The sequence below is a fragment of the Microtus pennsylvanicus genome, chromosome 15 (genome assembly GCF_037038515.1).
Source record: "Microtus pennsylvanicus isolate mMicPen1 chromosome 15, mMicPen1.hap1, whole genome shotgun sequence".
NCBI lineage: Eukaryota > Metazoa > Chordata > Mammalia > Rodentia > Cricetidae > Microtus > Microtus pennsylvanicus.
The window spans coordinates 13,661,790-13,678,723 of record NC_134593.1 but is presented as its reverse complement, the minus strand read 5'-3'; the positions used below and the strand labels follow the sequence as shown (position 1 = coordinate 13,678,723).

Here is a 16,934-nt window from a genome sequence, read left to right as displayed (position 1 = left end):
TTAAAGGCGTGCGCCACCATCGCCCGGCTCTTTGTACTGATTTTTGAGACAAGGTCTTTGCTACATAGACCAGGCTGGCCGCAAACTGAATCCTGCCACATCCTCTCAGGTAGCTGGGATTATTACAGGCATGTGCTGCCACACCCAGCTCTTAGAGGAATATTGTTCTTTCAGGTATCTGACCTTGAATTTGTAGTTAGACTCCCAAAAATGCTTACCATTTTATACTTTAAATGACTGCTTCTTACAGTCATTTTAACTGTCTCCCACTGAGGAACTCGGGTGGTTGGCCTGGAATTTGCTGTATAGACCAGGTTAGTTTTGAATTCACAGATAGTCCTCTACATTTTCAAGTGATGGGATAAAAGGTTTTTATCATCATGCCCGCCCACACACCTATTGCAGAACTTCATTAGATGGTCATAGAAGGTCATATAGTCTTGCAGTGTACTCATGTCCCTGGGTTCGGCCAGCTAGGTGCCCCCTTTGCTTCTGACAGACAAATAGTTTCCATCTATGAGGAAGAAACAACATCATCCTTCCTTAGTTCCTTAATGCCCTCCCCCACCCCATCCTCCCAAAAAGAGAGTATTTTCTTAACTTTAAGTGTTATGGTTTGAGCTAGCAGGGAGTCTGAGGCCATCTAACTGTTGGGTTCTATTATTTCTTGGGGACAGCAGCTACCAAGGGTGTGCAAGCTGGAAACAGTGACACAGAGGGGGGCCAGCCTGGTCGAAAGCGCCGTTGGGGAGCCAGCACCGCCACCACCCAGAAGAAACCTTCCATCAGCATCACTACCGAGTCACTCAAGGTGAGGTGGGGGGCAGGGAAGGGGGTGCAATATGTTCAGGTGGGGATAGACATGGGCCCAGTGTAACGGGGTGGCGGGGCTGTCTGTGTCCCAGAGCCTCATCCCCGACATCAAACCCCTGGCGGGGCAGGAGGCTGTTGTGGATCTTCATGCTGACGACTCCCGGATCTCTGAGGACGAGACAGAGCGGAATGGTGACGATGGAACCCACGACAAAGGACTGAAAATTTGCCGAACTGTCACTCAGGTAAAAGTACTGCACCCTAGCATCGGGAGTGAGGCAGTGGGTAAGAGCAGACAGCTGAGGGCTGGGTTCAGATACAGAGGACAACCGTACCAGTTCATTACTCTTGTTTGAGCAGCTCGCGCCTCAGTACCAGAATTGAAACTAAAGCCTCAAATAGTACTTTAACATCTTCCCTCATGCAGAAAACGAGGTCCAGGCCAGCAAGATTGTTCAGTGAGTGGGTAAAGGGCCTACTGGGAAGCATGACCGCACTCCTCAGGACCCATGTAATAGAAATCAATCAGCTCGGAAAGTTGTTCTGACTTCCACAGGGACCATTGCCTCTGTGCATGTAGGCACACAAGTAGTTAAATGTTGTTTGTTTTTGTTTCAATAAAAGTTTTTTAGCCAGGTATAGTGGCACATGGCTTTATTTCCAGGAATGCAGAGGCAAGCAGGCAGGTCTCTGAATTCAGAGCCAGCCTGATGCACACATGGATCTCTAGGGCAGCCAGGACTTCATAGGCCCTGCCTTAAACCAAGAGTTGGGAGTCACCAAGAACAATGCCCCATAGTGGACGGGATGTGTGAAGTTGATGCCACTGCTGTCTCTGTGGGAGCCAGAATCTGAAGAGAATGTGCCAGTGTGGTGACCGACCGCCTCTGTTTCCTCCTGTCTGTATAGGTAGTGCCTGCAGAGGGCCAGGAGAATGGGCAGAGGGAAGAGGAAGAAGAAAAGGAGCCTGAAGTAGAGCCCCCTGTACCTCCCCAGGTGTCAGTAGAGGTGGCCTTGCCTCCACCTGTGGAACATGAAGTGAAGAAAGGTGGGTGAGGTGTCTGAATTCTCTGAGGACCACATAGGAACCATTTGGGCATTTAGCGCCTTCTGCCTTACATGTCAAAGGTTTTCTGTGCCTGGCATCTCCCAGGTACTGCTTGGAACTGGGTTTGAGTCATCTGATGTTCAAGTCTCCACACTAAGGAGACCGGTCTGCCCTTGCAAGTTGGCACATCTGGATGGGAGAGTGGCTGCTGAGTAGGGAATGAAAGGAGGGGAGCTGTGAGCAGCAGAGCTGACTCCTGAGAACTGCTCTTGCCCTCTCTTTTCAGTAACATTAGGAGAGACCTTAACCCGGAGGTCCATTAGCCAGCAGAAGTCTGGAGTTTCCATTACAATTGATGACCCAGTCCGGACTGCCCAGGTGCCCTCCCCACCCAGGGGGAAGATCAGTAACATTGTTCATATCTCCAACTTGGTAAGTCATTGTTCCTTATTGTGGGCTCCTTTCCTTTAGGGTTATCACACTAGGTAGGAGCTAGAGAGAGCCTCGGCAATTGCGAGCCTAATGCTCTCCAAGTTCTCAGCGTCCACATGTGAGTGCTGTGACTCGGGCCGGGTCCTCTGGAAAGGAAGCCAGTGCTCATAACCACTGGTCATCTCTCCAGCCCTGCTCTGGATACTTAGTGCTGGATGTATAGGTGTGCTGCCTTCCTTAAGACCTTGAAAAGTTCATTTTCATTGGCAGGTTCGTCCCTTCACTTTAGGCCAGCTGAAGGAGTTACTGGGGCGGACAGGAACTTTAGTAGAAGAGGCCTTCTGGATTGACAAGATCAAATCTCATTGCTTTGTAACGGTGAGCAAAGAGGCTGACTCTTCAGTTTGTGGCGGGTACTTTTGTGAGCAGTTTGGGCACTGTAGCAAGTGGAGAGGACTAAAAGATACACCATGCCTCTCTGCTTCTTCCTTACCAGTACTCAACAGTAGAGGAAGCTGTTGCCACCCGCACAGCTCTTCATGGGGTCAAGTGGCCCCAGTCCAACCCCAAATTCCTTTGTGCTGACTATGCTGAGCAAGACGAGGTGAGAAACCTGAGGAAAAGGAGGGAATGGGCAGAGGCAGCCATATTGGGTGGATTCTGAGGCCTTCAGCAAACCTGCAGTCACTAACACTGTGGTTTTTTTCCTCTCTTTGTATCCCTGGTACCTGGACTCCTTCATTGGAAACGGTTTAACCTCTGTCTTGACTGTCCTTGTCCCTCTGCCCACAGCTGGACTATCACCGGGGACTCCTGGTTGATCGGCCTTCTGAAACGAAGACAGAGGATCAGGGAGCACCAAGGCCCCTGCACCCCCCACCTCCACCCCCAGTCCAGCCACCACCCCACCCTCGGGCAGAGCAACGAGAGCAGGAACGAGCTGTGCGGGAGCAGTGGGCAGAACGGGAGCGAGAAATGGAACGTCGGGAGAGAACTCGGTCTGAGCGAGAATGGGATCGGGACAAAGTTCGAGAGGGTCCCCGCTCCCGATCACGGTCCCGTGACCGCCGCCGCAAAGAGCGTGCAAAATCTAAAGAAAAGAAGAGTGAGAAGAAAGGTACTTAGCGGGGTAGGGTGTTCGTGTCTCCTCCTGGTTAGAGGGACAGGGACCCAGGTGGGTGGAGTCGGAGGGTTTTATGCATCTGATGGTGATGATTTCCTCCCACACAGAAAAGGCTCAGGAGGAGCCACCTGCCAAGTTGCTGGATGACCTTTTTCGAAAGACTAAGGCAGCTCCCTGCATCTATTGGCTCCCACTGACTGAAAGCCAGGTGAGTGGTCTCCTTTGTTGAACAATGGCAAAGCTAGAAGTGGTTGCTGTGCCCAGGGGATGAGTGGGCTCTGGCATTGATGTGGGGAGGGTGGGCATTAATGAAGCTGCAGAAAGCTGACCTTAAGAAACAGCCACTGCCGAACTCTGAGTTCGGGGCCAGCCTAGTCCATAAGAGCTAGCTCCAGGACAGGCTCCAGGGCTACACAAGGAATCCCTGTTTGGGAGAGAGAGGGGAGAGGAGAGAGAGACAATATGAGGATGAAGAGAGCGAGCCACTAAGGGTGCTGTAGGGAAAGTGAAGGTGGCCACTTGTGGGTGTCAAGAAGCTGGCTGTGTTACCCACACTTCTTGGAACTTAATTAATTGGCTGAGAAATGCATGTTTTATAAAGTCTTCTTTATACAAGTCTTTTCTGCTTTCTTCAGTATCTAGAATTGCTCTCCATGAGACTTAAAGCATTCTGTTAGTGTGTGTATGTTGGAAGGGGGTGTGGTGGTGGTCAGAAGACAATTTTGTGGGATTGGTTCTCCTTCTACCTTTATAGGTTTCAGGGGTGAACTCCATTGTCAGGCTTTAACAAGGACTTTAATATAGTGAGCTGTCTTGTTGACCCCTTACTGTGAATTAAAATTTGGGAGAATTTTTTGGGCTTAATGCTACTCAGATTTGTTTGCATCTAGACTGATGAAAGCTAGGGAAATATCAAAGAGACAGCACATGGATGGTGCTGGCCCCACATGGATGGGGAGGTTGTGCACAGCCCATCCCCCATGCCTGCTCTTTTCCTATTTAACAGCAAAACTGACAGTGACCCTGAGCTAGGAATTCAGGTACTGGGGCAAGATACACAAAGTGGGACCAATTCAGACAGGACTATGATGCACTTTGTCTCTGCCCTTTCTGCCTGACTACAGATTGTTCAGAAGGAGGCAGAGCAGGCTGAACGGGCCAAGGAGCGGGAGAAGCGGCGAAAGGAACGAGAGGAAGAAGAACAGAAGGAGCGGGAGAAGGAAGCTGAGCGGGAACGGAACCGACAGCTAGAACGAGAGAAGCGAAGAGAGCACAGCAGGGAAAGAGAAAGGGACAGGGAGCGAGAGAGGGATAGGGGTGACCGAGATCGGGATAGGGAACGAGAGCGAGACCGAGGCAGAGAGAGGGATCGCAGAGACACCAAGCGCCACAGCAGAAGCCGGAGTCGAAGTACACCTGTACGGGACCGGGGTGGGCGCCGCTAGCTGAGAAAAACTAGGAGAGCTGCAGGTACCTGCCACTCTGCCCGGGGAGGTTAAAGGCCACAGAGGGATAGGTACAATCACCACCACCCTGGAACCAAGGGTCTCACACCATTGCTCAGTGCTGAACTATAACTGCCACCCATCCCCACATACCAAATGGAGCAGTGGCAATCTCTCCCCAACCTATCTCTTGGAACTTAGCCCTCTCCTTTCTTCCCATTAAGTGTTGAGGGGGAAGAGCTAGGTTATGGAGGGAAGGGTTTGGCCAGAAATGGGAATAGCCAAGTGCCCCAGACCTTTTATTTTCCCTCCGTTCTGCTTTCCACCTCCCTTGGGTACTCAGCACAGCCTCTTGGGAACAGCCGGGGCCGGGACTGGGTCACCTATGAGCTGAATCAGCCTCCTCCTGAGTCCCAGGGCCCCTGCAGTTCCCAGTCTCTGTTGCTCTGCAGCCTCTTGCCCTCTGGTTCCACTTTATATCCACCTTTTCCTTTTGTTCAATTTTTATTTTTATTTTTTTTATTATTAAATGATGTGGTCTATGGAAAATAAAAATCTGACTTAGTTTTAACTAGTGTTTGAGTGCCTTTCCTTGGGGTCTGGGTGAAAGGGGTTGAATGGCTCTGAGCATGCTGGGCTTCTGCGTTCTTCTGGAGCAGCCGCCAGAATCCTCATCCCCGCTGTGGCTCTATTCGACCCAAAGCTGTAGTCTTTTTCATTCTAGGAAAGTGTGTCCTGTTTCCTTTGTAGGGCCCCAACAGCTGGCAGGGTCTGCTACCCAGTGCCTTGCACAATTAGGCATTTGGTCACCCTCAAGATGCTTTCCACAAGTGCCACCAGGGGGCGCAAGCACTCAAGAATAGATCCTTGCAAAGAGCTTCCCTAAAAGATTCTCTCCCCATCGATACCGTGCCCCTGTCCCTGGCGACCTCTCCAGACCCCCGCTGCCTCTGCGTCCTTAAGCTCACCCTAGCCGACTCAATTTGCTGTTGTGATCTGCAATAAGAACCCGTGGCAACAGCCTCGCCGCTGCACCCCAACCCAAAGCGAGAAGCCGGGTCTCCCGCAGTGTTTTCCCGGGGCCCCACCTCACGTGTGCCTCCGCAGGTGCCGTGCTGGCCATTTGTGCTTGGGGCCCTCCGCCAGGCCCTCGCAATAGCCTGGCCGTCCTGCCCGTGTGTGTACCCTGCCGCGCAGCGGGCCGGCCCAGGAGCGGCCCCACATCTGTATGCGCCCCGCAGCCCGGGAGCCGCGGGGGCGGGGACTGGCCGGGGAGGGTCGGAGAGGCAGGGCTCTCCTCTCCCGCGCGAGCCGCCTCTCCTCCGCAGGCGGAGCCTCCTTTCCCCGCCCCCTCCGTCTCGCTCCCTTGTTCTCGCCGGGGCCGCTCAGACCTGCAGCAGAGCCGCGGCGCCGGCTTGGATCTGCTTGGGGCTGCGCCCCCGGGAGCCAGCGACGGAGGCGGGCGGGGTGCTGCTCGCAGTCCCGAGCCCCTCGGCAGTGCCAGGTAAGGGCGTCTGCCCGGGTCGGGAATCCTGGCGGGTGCAGCGGGGGGCCCGCAGCTTGCAGTGCGCTCTGGCTGCGAGCCGTGTCGGCTCGGTTCTCCCGCGCTCTGCTCTCTCCCTTCCCACACACCTCTCCTTTTTGCCTCTACTGATTTCTCTTCACCCTTCCGCCTCTCTGCCCCTTTTCTCTCCCTCTTGTCCTGTCTCTTCCCTTCTCTTCTGCCTTTTTCTTCCTCTGCCTTTCTCTTTTCCCTTTCCCGCTCTCCTTTCCTCTCCCGTTGCCTTCCTTTGCCTCCTCTCCTCTTCTCCTGCTATCCTGTTTCCCACTCCTCTGTTTCCTTCCTTCTCTCTTCGTCCCGCCTGCCTCCCTAGTCCCCTGCTGCCCTCTGGCTTCTTTTCTCTTGGGAACAAACGGCCTGTCAGGTGTGTGTCTGCTCTAGGCAAGGAGGAGGGGCACCTGACCGTGGGCCCCTTCAAGAGGAGGGAGAGAATGGGAAGGGTCCTCTCTTTCTAGCTCCTTTCCCGCAGCCCCTCCCTCCCTCTACTGCTCCTGGTAGCTTACTCTACCAGATTGAAGTTCCCGAGGCCTGATCTCACATACATACACACACACACACACACACACACACACTCATAACCTGAACGCCCCTCTGCCCCTTCCAGTTCCTATGCCTAGTACCTAGGACTCCTTGCTACTTCTCAGATACCAAGGCTGCTTCCTTTGCTTCTCTCTCTCTCTCTCTCTCTCTCTCTCTCTCTCTCTCTCTCTCAATCTCTCTATCTCTCTCTCTCTCTCTCTCTCCTGTCTTTCCCATCTGGTCTCCCTGTCTGCCCAATCATCCCTGTTTCTGGATCCAGAGCCCTGAGCCCACTGTCGCTGGCCCCTGGGTCAGCCTCCACCTCACCTCTCAGTCTCCTTGCCTGCAGCCCTGCTCCCAATCCTTCCAATTCTACCCCACTCTGCTCCGTTAGACCAGTTCCCCTTAAAGACTGCAGCTGGCAGAGTGGGCTGGGGATAGTCTGGATAGGTGGGGGGGGGGGGGCGTTCTAAGTCCCAGCCTGACTTGGGCACACTCCTTATCGTTGAGCCTGACCCTGTGGATAAGGAAGGCTACGTGTCAATGAATACAACCTCTTAATTTTAAACCCTTTCTCTGTTAGTCCACCTACCTTCTCTAGTACCCTAGCTGTGTGCCCAAGGTAGAAGGACAGGACAGGATTTGAAATTACAAGTCCTTTTAGCATTCCATCCCCTCTTCTTTTTCCTCCCCAGCTTTCAAGAGGTTTATGGGCTCGGAGGGCTGGAGGTGAATCCAGGCAGAGCTAAGTGAAAGGATCCGGTTGTCTGTCTTGGGCTGGGTTCTGGGCAGTGGATGTCTGGTTTCTCAGAGATCCGGGCTTCAGTATCTAATTTGGGAGAGGAGTAGGATTTAGACTTCCTTGATCCTGAGCAGCTACCTGTCCTACAGGTGTGGATCCATGGGGTAGCCTCAACGCATCTTCCCCACCCAGCTCATGGGCCACCTGGCCCTGCCCAGCCGCAGCACCTGGGGCCAGTGAACAAGAGCCCTGGCTGGATTCCAAACATGTGGGGCCTCGTGAGGCTCCTGTTGGCCTGGCTGGGTGGCTGGGGCTGCATGGGGCGCCTAGCAGCTCCAGTCCCGGCCTGGGCAGGGTCCCGGGGACACACAGGTCCTGCACCACTGCGGACCCGGAGGAGCTGGGTCTGGAACCAGTTCTTTGTCATTGAGGAATATTCTGGTCCCGAGCCTGTCCTTATCGGCAAGGTAAGGGTCAGCCCTTCCCATGTGTACGGTGGCTGGTCTGTCAGGCCCTGCCCTGTACCTTCATCACTCTGCAATGACCTTGGTCCCCTAGCCTTCCTAACGCTCAACCCAAACCTAGACTCTAGCCCGTGGCTCTGCACTCAGAGATTTCCGCCATTTTCTCTGACCCTTATAGCTGCACTCTGATGTTGACCGGGGTGAGGGCCGCACCAAGTACCTGCTGACTGGGGAGGGGGCAGGCACTGTATTTGTGATTGATGAGGCCACAGGCAATATCCATGTGACCAAGAGCCTGGACCGGGAGGAGAAAGCCCAGTATGTTCTGCTGGCCCAAGCTGTGGACCGTGCCTCTAACCGCCCCCTGGAGCCCCCATCAGAGTTCATCATCAAAGTGCAAGACATCAATGACAATCCGCCTGTGTTTCCCCTTGGGCCCTATCATGCCACAGTGCCCGAGATGTCTAACGTTGGTGAGCACCCCAGCTCTGAATGCCCTAGCTTTCCTGGAGCTCTTTCACCCCCTCTTGCGCTGTTGTTGCCTACCCTAGAACTCCTTTAACTCAGCCTTCTTCACTCTACTCTTCTCTCCTGGCCTTGCTGCTGCTGAATGGGCTACGGGAATCTCCCACAGGGACGTCCGTAATCCAGGTGACTGCCCATGATGCTGATGATCCCAGCTACGGGAACAGTGCCAAACTGGTGTACACTGTGCTGGATGGATTGCCTTTCTTCTCTGTGGACCCCCAGACTGGTGAGAATGGACCCAAGAACCTTGTGGGGCAGCCATGGGGACGAACACCCCTGACCCAGTGTCTCTCCCTTAGGAGTGATTCGTACAGCCATCCCCAACATGGACCGGGAGACCCAAGAGGAGTTCTTGGTGGTGATCCAAGCCAAGGATATGGGTGGCCACATGGGGGGGCTGTCAGGCAGTACTACTGTAACGGTCACCCTCAGTGATGTCAACGACAACCCTCCCAAGTTCCCTCAGAGTAAGAGGGCCATTCTGTGCCCAGACAATTCTTTGATTGCCCTGCCCCTCCAGCTTCCAGAGAAGCCATCGTCCCCGGTCCCACCCCAGCCAGACCCTGGAAGAAGGACTTGCTGGGGGAGGGCAGGAGGGCTAGCGAATCTCTAAGAACACATCTTCCTCCTTGTTCCTCTAAGGTCTATACCAGTTCTCTGTGGTGGAGACAGCTGGACCTGGAACCCTGGTGGGCCGGCTTAAGGCCCAGGACCCAGACCTAGGGGACAATGCCCTAATGGCTTACAGCATCCTGGATGGGGAAGGATCAGAGGCCTTCAGCATCAGCACAGACTCCCAGGGTCAGGACGGGCTCCTTACTGTCCGGAAGGTTAGCCTTCCGTCTGTTGATACCCGCAGACTCGGGCTGGGGGCTGAAAGCTTATTGGTAGGAGCTTGCCTAGCATGCCCCAGAGGCCAAGATTTCATCCCCAGTACCAAGAAACATACAAGCAAAACAAAAGACCACCTGCATTGCAGGCGCAGTTTCCCCTCGCTCCTCCCCAACCCACTGGCCAACTTTTAACTAGTTTTCCTGGGACATTACTTAGGACCCCTGTGTTAGAGCATGGAGGTCATACTCATGGAGATGAGGCCCTGAAAGCTAGAAGGGAAAATGAGTGTCTCAAGGTTACTTAACAAGTCTACAGTGGGGCTTAGAGCAGCTCTGCAGTGTCTCCCACTGTGACCTCTGAGGCCACACCTCTCCAGGGCACTAGATGCCCAGGGTGAAGCAACTCTGCCCCTGTGAGGTGGGCCCAACCCAGTTCCCAGTGCGTCATTCTCTGTCTCCCCTCATCACAGCCCCTGGACTTCGAGACCCGCCGCTCTTACACCTTCCGCGTAGAAGCCACCAACACACTCATCGACCCAGCCTACCTGCGGCGGGGTCCCTTCAAGGACGTGGCCTCGGTGCGAGTGGCTGTGCAGGATGCCCCAGAGCCACCTGTCTTCACCCAGGCCACCTACCACCTGATAGTACCTGAGAACAAAGCTCCTGGCACCCTGGTGGGCCGGGTCTCAGCCAGTGACCTGGACTCCCCGGCCAGCCCAATCAGGTTAGCTGGACCGCGAGCTGGGGAGGGACAAGGCTTCCTGAAAGGACCACGGAGGTGGCTAGTCCCGGGATGTGGCATCTTTGCGGCAAATCATATCCCTTAGCGAAGGTCTCACTTCCTGTGCCAGCTTGCTGCTGGTCCGCAGGCCTGGGTGCTAGGGGAAGGCTGGAGCGCCTCAGTGACCACAGCCCTGGTCTCCACCCACTTCTTTGGAGTGGCGCCTCCTAGTGGCAGTACAAGCAAATGGAATCTCATTTGATGAATGCATCTCTGTTGAGCAAGCGCTTCACCTTTTGCCCAGTCCATGACATTGAGTTCCCACAATGTCCCTATGAAGTAGGTATCATCGCCAGTTGTCTTAGAGGCCATGTGAGTGACAGTGGATTTCCAGATCTGGCACCGCGCTTCCACCCTCCACACTAGCATCCCTGACACAGCCCCGTTGGGCAGGGGTGCTGATGTCATTCCCATTTTGCAGTTGATTAAACAAGGTCAAATGGTTTCCCCAAGGTCACACAGCTGGTCTGAGGCAGACCAGGGATGAAACACAGGTCCCTGGGTACCCAGAACAGAGTCTCCAAGTCTGAAAGACAGGTAGTGTTTCTCCTTGTCTACCACGCCTATCCAGTCCAGTCCCCCTAACTCTCAGGGCCTCCCAGAGAACTCCAGCCTGTCCGATGGCCCTGACTGGCTGGTACAGCTCGGCTCAACCAGATCGGCAGAGGGGAGAGAAGGGGAAGGGGAGAGGTGGCCGCTCCCAGATCAGTCCCATTTCCCCTAGATACTCCATCCTCTCCTACTCGGATCCAGAGCGTTGCTTCTCCATTGAGCCCGAAGATGGCACTATCCGAACAGCGGTGCTTCTGGACCGCGAGGCTCGTGTCTGGCACAACCTTACTGTGCTGGCCACAGAGCTGGGTGAGGAGTCCTGGGCCCTGAGGAGACAGCATTGTTCTGGCAGAGAGCCATCCCTGAATGTGGGTGGGGAAGGGTAGTGACATCCTTGGCACCCTCATCTGCTCGGTTCCTGGCCCCTGGCCTGGAGCCTCCTCATGAAATGGGCGCCCTCAGACTGGCATAGTCTACTTACGCAGTCTCCCTACCTGACACTTCCGCCTCACTGATTTGCTCAACCCCAGAACTATACCTCCCAGCCTGTGTGCTAACACGCTGCTCAGAAAGGGATTATGTGGGAGTGTGTCAACAGCCCCCCAAAGGGAGCCCTTCTAGGAAGTTTGCAGGGACTTGCCCCCACACACTGACGTAGGGGAAGCATGCCGGCCCCATGTGTGCAACCTCTCTGGTGCCCCCACAACCGTCAGCAGCACCTGATTCAGGTCTCTGCCCTGGGGAGACAAGAAAACCCTTCAGCCTTCTGTAAGTAGCACCTTATACCCCATTGCTTGCGTTCCCGCTGTTTCTGAATTTACATCAGCATTATGAGTGTATATATCGATGTCAGCACATGTCACCAGAGCTGTCTGTATATGTACATAGGGTCCTGCACTCAGGAATGGATGTAATTCACATGTGTGAAGTATACAGCTGTGTGGCACATACCTGTGATCTCAGCACTAGAAAGGCTAAGGCAGGACAGTCATTTCAAGAGCAACCTGAAGTGCACGAGACCCTTAAATATAAATATATATATTCATATATATGTACATATACACACATGTACTTGAGACCACATGTCTATAACGATATATGTGCTCACACTTTAGTGTTTGCATAGAATTATATTATTGTGTTTCTGGTATTTGTGCATGTGATTGAATGTGTACAGTGGTGTACACAAGTAGCTATAGATAATACTTTGTATACGTGAGTAATTGTGGATGGAGGAGTTATTGCTTATTGTCCATTAGGTACTATTTTAAGTACCGAAAACAGATTGACTCATTCAATCATCACAATCTGATTAGGGAGATATGATTAGTTCCCTGTTCTCAAGTGAGGAAACTCATCTAAAGAGAAGTTAAGTGACTTCCCAAACTCACATAGAACCTAAATGGCCAGTCAGTTTGCAGGGTGGGCTGTTATCTCCTCTGACTTCCTGCTTTTCACGGGTGTTGAATATATGTATTTGTACTTGTTCGTCTGTGTGGCTGTGGTCTCTCCGGCAGTAGTGTCTGTAGCTGCATGCATATCTGTAGAGATGAGTTTATGTGTGTGTGTATTGCATACATTACTGCACTGTGTCTGGTTGCTTGTTTCTGTGTAGCTCTGTGTGTGTGTCCGCTGTTTTCTCTTACTCCTGCCAAATCCCATTCTTACCCCCACCCTGGTATTGGCTAGGAGTTCATGGCCCTTACTGCAACAAAAGACTGGACCCTGTATCATTCCGTGTCCAGTTACCCCAGACCTTAGGGCCAGGCAGCCCACATAGCCTGCCCTGCCCCAACCTGTGAACTCAGCCCCTTTCACTAGGACCAGCCAGCTCTCCCCCATCCTTGAGGAAAGGTGAGAGGAATTGAGAAGCTCAGTTCACTCAGCATTCTCTCTTAAATGACCCTGACAAGAGAAACCAAGTAAGATGATGGTGAGGAGACACACAGGGTGAGGCCTAAGCTCTACCCGTAGACCACGAAGGTCAACTCTCAGTGATACAAATTGCTGTCTGACAGCTTCCCAGACCTTTGACGCGCGTGTGTGTGTGTGTGTGTGTGTGTGTGTGTGTGTGTGTGTGTGTGTCTATTCTGCTTGTGCATGAAAACACAGTCTCTGGTCCAGGGTTGGATGGGGGTTAATGCCACGTTCACTGTTCATATCTGCTTTGTGTGTGTTTGATTTGTTTTTAACACCCACCTACTGTATCTACAGTATGACTGTTTATATATTCCATGGTTTATGTCTGCACACCTTGTGTGTGCTTTCTGTTTACTTTTCTACTTCTATTTATGCATATGCTGTGTTTATCTTGCTTGAGTTGCTGTGTGTGCATTATCAGTTTTGAATATTTGTTGCATGTGTCTTGTATAATAAACATATCTTACTACGTGAACACATATGCATTTGTATAGTCCCCCCCACTTTAACATGGTTTGCTGCTCCTGTGTTACACGTTGTCTCATGTTGTTCTGTGTGCATGCTGTGTTGCATTTATGCCTCTAAGCCATGTATGTTGTATGTGCATGTATGGTGTACATGTGTTGGCATTCTGGCTTCAGATAGCTCTGCACAATCCTCCCGCGTGCAAGTGGCCATCCAGACCCTGGATGAAAACGACAATGCTCCCCATCTGGCTGAGCCCTACGACATGTTTGTGTGTGATTCTGCAGCCCCTGGCCAGGTAAGCAGCCGACGTAGATGGGTTGTGCTCCCAAGGCCTCCAGCAGCCATTCCACTGAAAATGCTCTCCTCTTCCCAGTTGATTCAGGTCATCCGGGCTCTAGACAGAGACGAAGTTGGCAACAGTAGCCAAGTCTCCCTTCAAGGTCCTGTGGGCCCTGATGCCAACTTTACAGTCCGGGACAACCGAGGTGGGTGATCTTCTGCAACCACACCCATGCCTGTCTCCTTCCTCTCCCTCCCACACCCCTACCCCACCCGTGGAAGCATCAGCCCAGCAGAAGGTAGGTGTGCACATACAGTTATCTGTTTGCTCTCACATAAGCCTTGCCTGGGAAGCTGGCTGTATGGGCTGGACCAGCCCTCCAGGAAGGTGCCCCAGCCACCTTACTTTTCCCACAGATGGCTCTGCCAGCCTGCTGCTGCCTTCCCGCCCTGCTCCACCCCGCCAGGCCCCCTACTTGGTTCCTATAGAACTTTGGGATTGGGGACAGCCAGCCCTGAGCAGCACCGCCACGCTCACTATCAGTGTGTGTCGCTGCCGGCCAGATGGCTCCATGGCATCCTGCTGGCCTGAGGCTCAGCTCTCACCAACTGGCCTCAGCACGGGTGCCCTGCTTGCCATTGTCACCTGTATGGGCACCCTACTTGGTGAGTCAGGCCACTGTGGGACAAGGTGTGGTATCTAGGCCTGTTCTGTGGGGAGGGAGAAAGCAGGTCTAGACATAGGGCATGAGTGACTCCCTTGGGCCAGGATTTTCTACTGCCTGATAGGTCCAAGAGAAAATGTTTTGTCTCATATCCGTGATAGCAACCAGCCTTATATGGGTAAAGAGCTCTTCGGCTTCAAATGTGGTGCTGGGCACATCATGAATGTTTCATTTTAATCTTTCAAACACTAAGGAGATAAAACTTCTTCCACGTAAATTCACGCAAAGCAAATAAAGGGTTAAGGCAGGAATCAAAGCAACCTTTGCCAAATGTCAGATCTAGGGCTGGCAACCCCTGGCCACACCGCCTCGGCCTTCACCTGGCCCCTCACGGGAACCAGCTGGCTCGGTGGCTTGTGTGCCCTTGTGCAGCCCTGGTGGTACTCTTCGTGGCCCTGAGGCGGCAGAAGCAGGAAGCATTGATGGTACTGGAGGAGGAGGATGTCCGTGAGAACATCATCACCTATGATGACGAGGGAGGTGGAGAGGAGGATACCGAGGCCTTTGACATCACAGCCTTGCAGAACCCAGACGGAGCTGCTCCTCCAGCAGCAGCAGGGCCGCCGGTGCGCCGCGACGTGCTTCCGCGGACCCGAGCGCCACGCCAGCCCAGGCCACCGGGCCCCGCCGATGTGGCACAGTTGCTGGCGCTGCGACTGCACGAGGCGGACGAGGACCCCAGTGTGCCCCCGTACGACTCGGTACAGGTGTATGGTTATGAGGGCCGAGGCTCCTCCTGCGGCTCGCTCAGCTCCCTGGGCTCCGGCAGCGAAGCTGGCGGTGTCCCCAACCCCTCTGAGCCAATGGATGACTGGGGCCCACTCTTCCGCACTCTGGCTGAGCTGTATGGGGCCAAGGAACCCCCGGCCCCCTGAGGCCGGCCCTGGCCCTGCGGCTCGCTGCACTGAGGTGGGGCAGCCCGCACAGGCCCTCTGAGTGAGCCCCACGGGATCCAGGCAGGTGGGGGAAGCCCAGGGGCCCGATGTGTCCTCCCCTCCTTCCTTCCCCCAGGTACCCTCCCTTTTACCTCCCTCTCCTCAGTGGTCTGTGTGTTTCTCCAGAGATCCCTGTCTGTGATTCTCCACTGTCGGGGGTTGGGTTTTATAACTGACCCAACCTCTGTTCTCACTGTGACTGTGTGGCTGTTTTTGTCTAGTAATTCTAATCGCTCAGACTGTCTCCTTTGCCCACACACATGCTCTGTCTCCTACACACATGTTCCTCCTCCCTTCTCCTTAAGTCCCTGGCGTTTTGGTTTGTTTGTTGTTGGTTCTGTTTCTTTGTTTCCTGGTATCCATCCCAAAAGCAAGAGAATCTTCCAGCCACTGCTGCCCCACCCTACTGCAGGAGATGCTCTGTTCCAGGTCATTGTCTGGGGACTACATAGGACTGCGGGGGGTGGGGAAACGGGGGACCACTGCTGCTCCTTCAATCCTGCTTCTAAACCAACTCTCCATTCCTCATAGACCTGCCCGCATGGTTCCATCCATCACTCATGCCTCATCCTGGCTCCGCTGGCTTCCAGCGGAAGGAAGAAGGGAGCCAGCTCACCTCCCGGGGCAAGAGCTTCAGCCCCTGCGTGGCCACCTCCCTGGAGCTCTGCCCTGCTGTCAGCCTGCCCTGGGCCTTCCAGCTCTGGGCATCGTGTGTGCTTCTTAGGCCCCAAAGGGAAGGGAGAGGGGAGAGGAAGGGGAGGCAGCTGGGGAAGAGGGGAAAGGGAGGAAGGGGAGGGGCCTCCATCTCTAATTTCATAATAAACACTTTATTTTGTAAAGGAGGAGCCTGCTTCTGTTTCTACACTGAGCCTTCTGGACAGAGTTTCCTCTATGCTGAGGGTGGAAGCGATCTAAGCCCTCTGGTCCCAGGTCATTCTTAGAGGTACCCACTTTATCTCTGATGAGATAGGGGTGTCAGGACTGCTCCATTGGAGGAGCAGAAGGATAATGGCTGTCCCCATGCAACTCTTCAGTCCCATGTCCCAAGAGATGAGCCTGTGAGACTAGCAAGAGGAAAGTGAACAAGGGGGCGGGATGAGTGGAGGCATGAGAGGGAGAGAGGAACGTCAGTCAGAGAAGCAGGATGTGAATAGCTAAGGGGTAGAATATATCAGTGGGGTGGCAGCTGGTTGGGTCTGCCAACATCCTCAGTGCTCACTTCCTGAGGCAGAGGAGGCGTCTTCTCGGGGAACAGCACAAGTCTCAGGCCTTTTCTCCAGGAAGGTCTCAGGCTCCCAGCGTGAGTGGGTCCCGGCAGGTCTCTGTGACGCTTCCTACTAAACGTGTGGTGCTGGCAGCTGGAGAAGGTGACTTTCGTGGGAGAGAGAGAGACTGGGCCTCACTATGTAGCTCACCGTATAGCCCTGACTCGCCTTGAACTCACAACAGGCCTCCTGCCTCCATCCATGAGGGCTGACATTAAGGTCACACAGCTGGGAACAAACCTCATGCCTTCCATAACTGCTGACTTAGAACAAGCAGGCGGTGGGATGCCAAGAGCCCTCTCTCCATTGCTGGTTATTTACTCTGCTGAAGTTGCACTAAAAGGCCTGCATAAAAGCAGGTGTCCATCCTTCCAAGACCTCAGGAAACTGGAGATGCAGCAACCAAAGCAGGACCTCAGAGAGGACAGGGCCCTCCTTTAGGCTCACTCTGATAGCTGCTTCAACCTTTAAAATATTGGAACAGGGCTGGGCGGTGGTGGC

The 16,934-nt window shown here is 53.8% G+C and overlaps 2 protein-coding genes across 7 annotated transcripts in view; both read left to right on the top strand.

Annotated features, from left to right (window-relative positions):
• Window positions 1-5,432, top strand: part of Acin1 (apoptotic chromatin condensation inducer 1) — a 42,628-nt gene extending 37,196 nt beyond the window's left edge. For 3 of the 5 annotated variants that reach the window (XM_075949081.1, XM_075949084.1, XM_075949085.1), the window contains 9 exons: window positions 678-811; window positions 906-1,058; window positions 1,723-1,861; window positions 2,148-2,293; window positions 2,564-2,671; window positions 2,790-2,897; window positions 3,086-3,410; window positions 3,524-3,624; window positions 4,541-5,432. In XM_075949081.1, the coding sequence (XP_075805196.1) occupies window positions 678-811; window positions 906-1,058; window positions 1,723-1,861; window positions 2,148-2,293; window positions 2,564-2,671; window positions 2,790-2,897; window positions 3,086-3,410; window positions 3,524-3,624; window positions 4,541-4,861 (1,535 nt within the window). In that variant the 3' untranslated portion in view covers window positions 4,862-5,432. The remainder of the gene's footprint in view (window positions 1-677; window positions 812-905; window positions 1,059-1,722; window positions 1,862-2,147; window positions 2,294-2,563; window positions 2,672-2,789; window positions 2,898-3,085; window positions 3,411-3,523; window positions 3,625-4,540) is intronic. The other 2 variants (XM_075949083.1, XM_075949082.1) reach the window with 2 other exon arrangements.
• A 332-nt stretch (window positions 5,433-5,764) lies between these two features.
• On the top strand, window positions 5,765-15,993 carry Cdh24 (cadherin 24). Of its 2 annotated transcripts, XM_075949631.1 has the most exons (13): window positions 6,040-6,365; window positions 7,833-8,150; window positions 8,326-8,620; window positions 8,782-8,901; window positions 8,975-9,142; window positions 9,318-9,505; window positions 9,979-10,232; window positions 11,014-11,150; window positions 13,403-13,524; window positions 13,603-13,714; window positions 13,926-14,174; window positions 14,606-15,597; window positions 15,700-15,993. In XM_075949631.1, the coding sequence occupies exons 1-12, from the start codon at window positions 6,090-6,092 to the stop codon at window positions 15,106-15,108; spliced, it is 2,742 nt and encodes a 913-aa protein (XP_075805746.1). In that variant the 5' UTR covers window positions 6,040-6,089; the 3' UTR covers window positions 15,109-15,597; window positions 15,700-15,993. The 2 variants fall into 2 exon arrangements, with proteins under 2 accessions (XP_075805747.1, XP_075805746.1); XM_075949632.1 differs by lacking the exon at window positions 7,833-8,150 and having other exon boundaries at window positions 5,765-6,365.
• The last annotated feature ends 941 nt before the right edge of the window (window positions 15,994-16,934 follow it).

Bases quoted from the DNA above. Each gene is read 5' to 3' on its own strand.
- Cdh24 (XM_075949631.1), top strand. From the start codon at position 6,090: ATGCGCCCCGCAGCCCGGGAGCCGCGGGGGCGGGGACTGGCCGGGGAG. The intron at 8,151-8,325 runs GTAAGGGTCAGC...TGACCCTTATAG, and splicing joins AGCCTGTCCTTATCGGCAAG to CTGCACTCTGATGTTGACCG. The intron at 8,621-8,781 runs GTGAGCACCCCA...AATCTCCCACAG, and splicing joins GCCCGAGATGTCTAACGTTG to GGACGTCCGTAATCCAGGTG.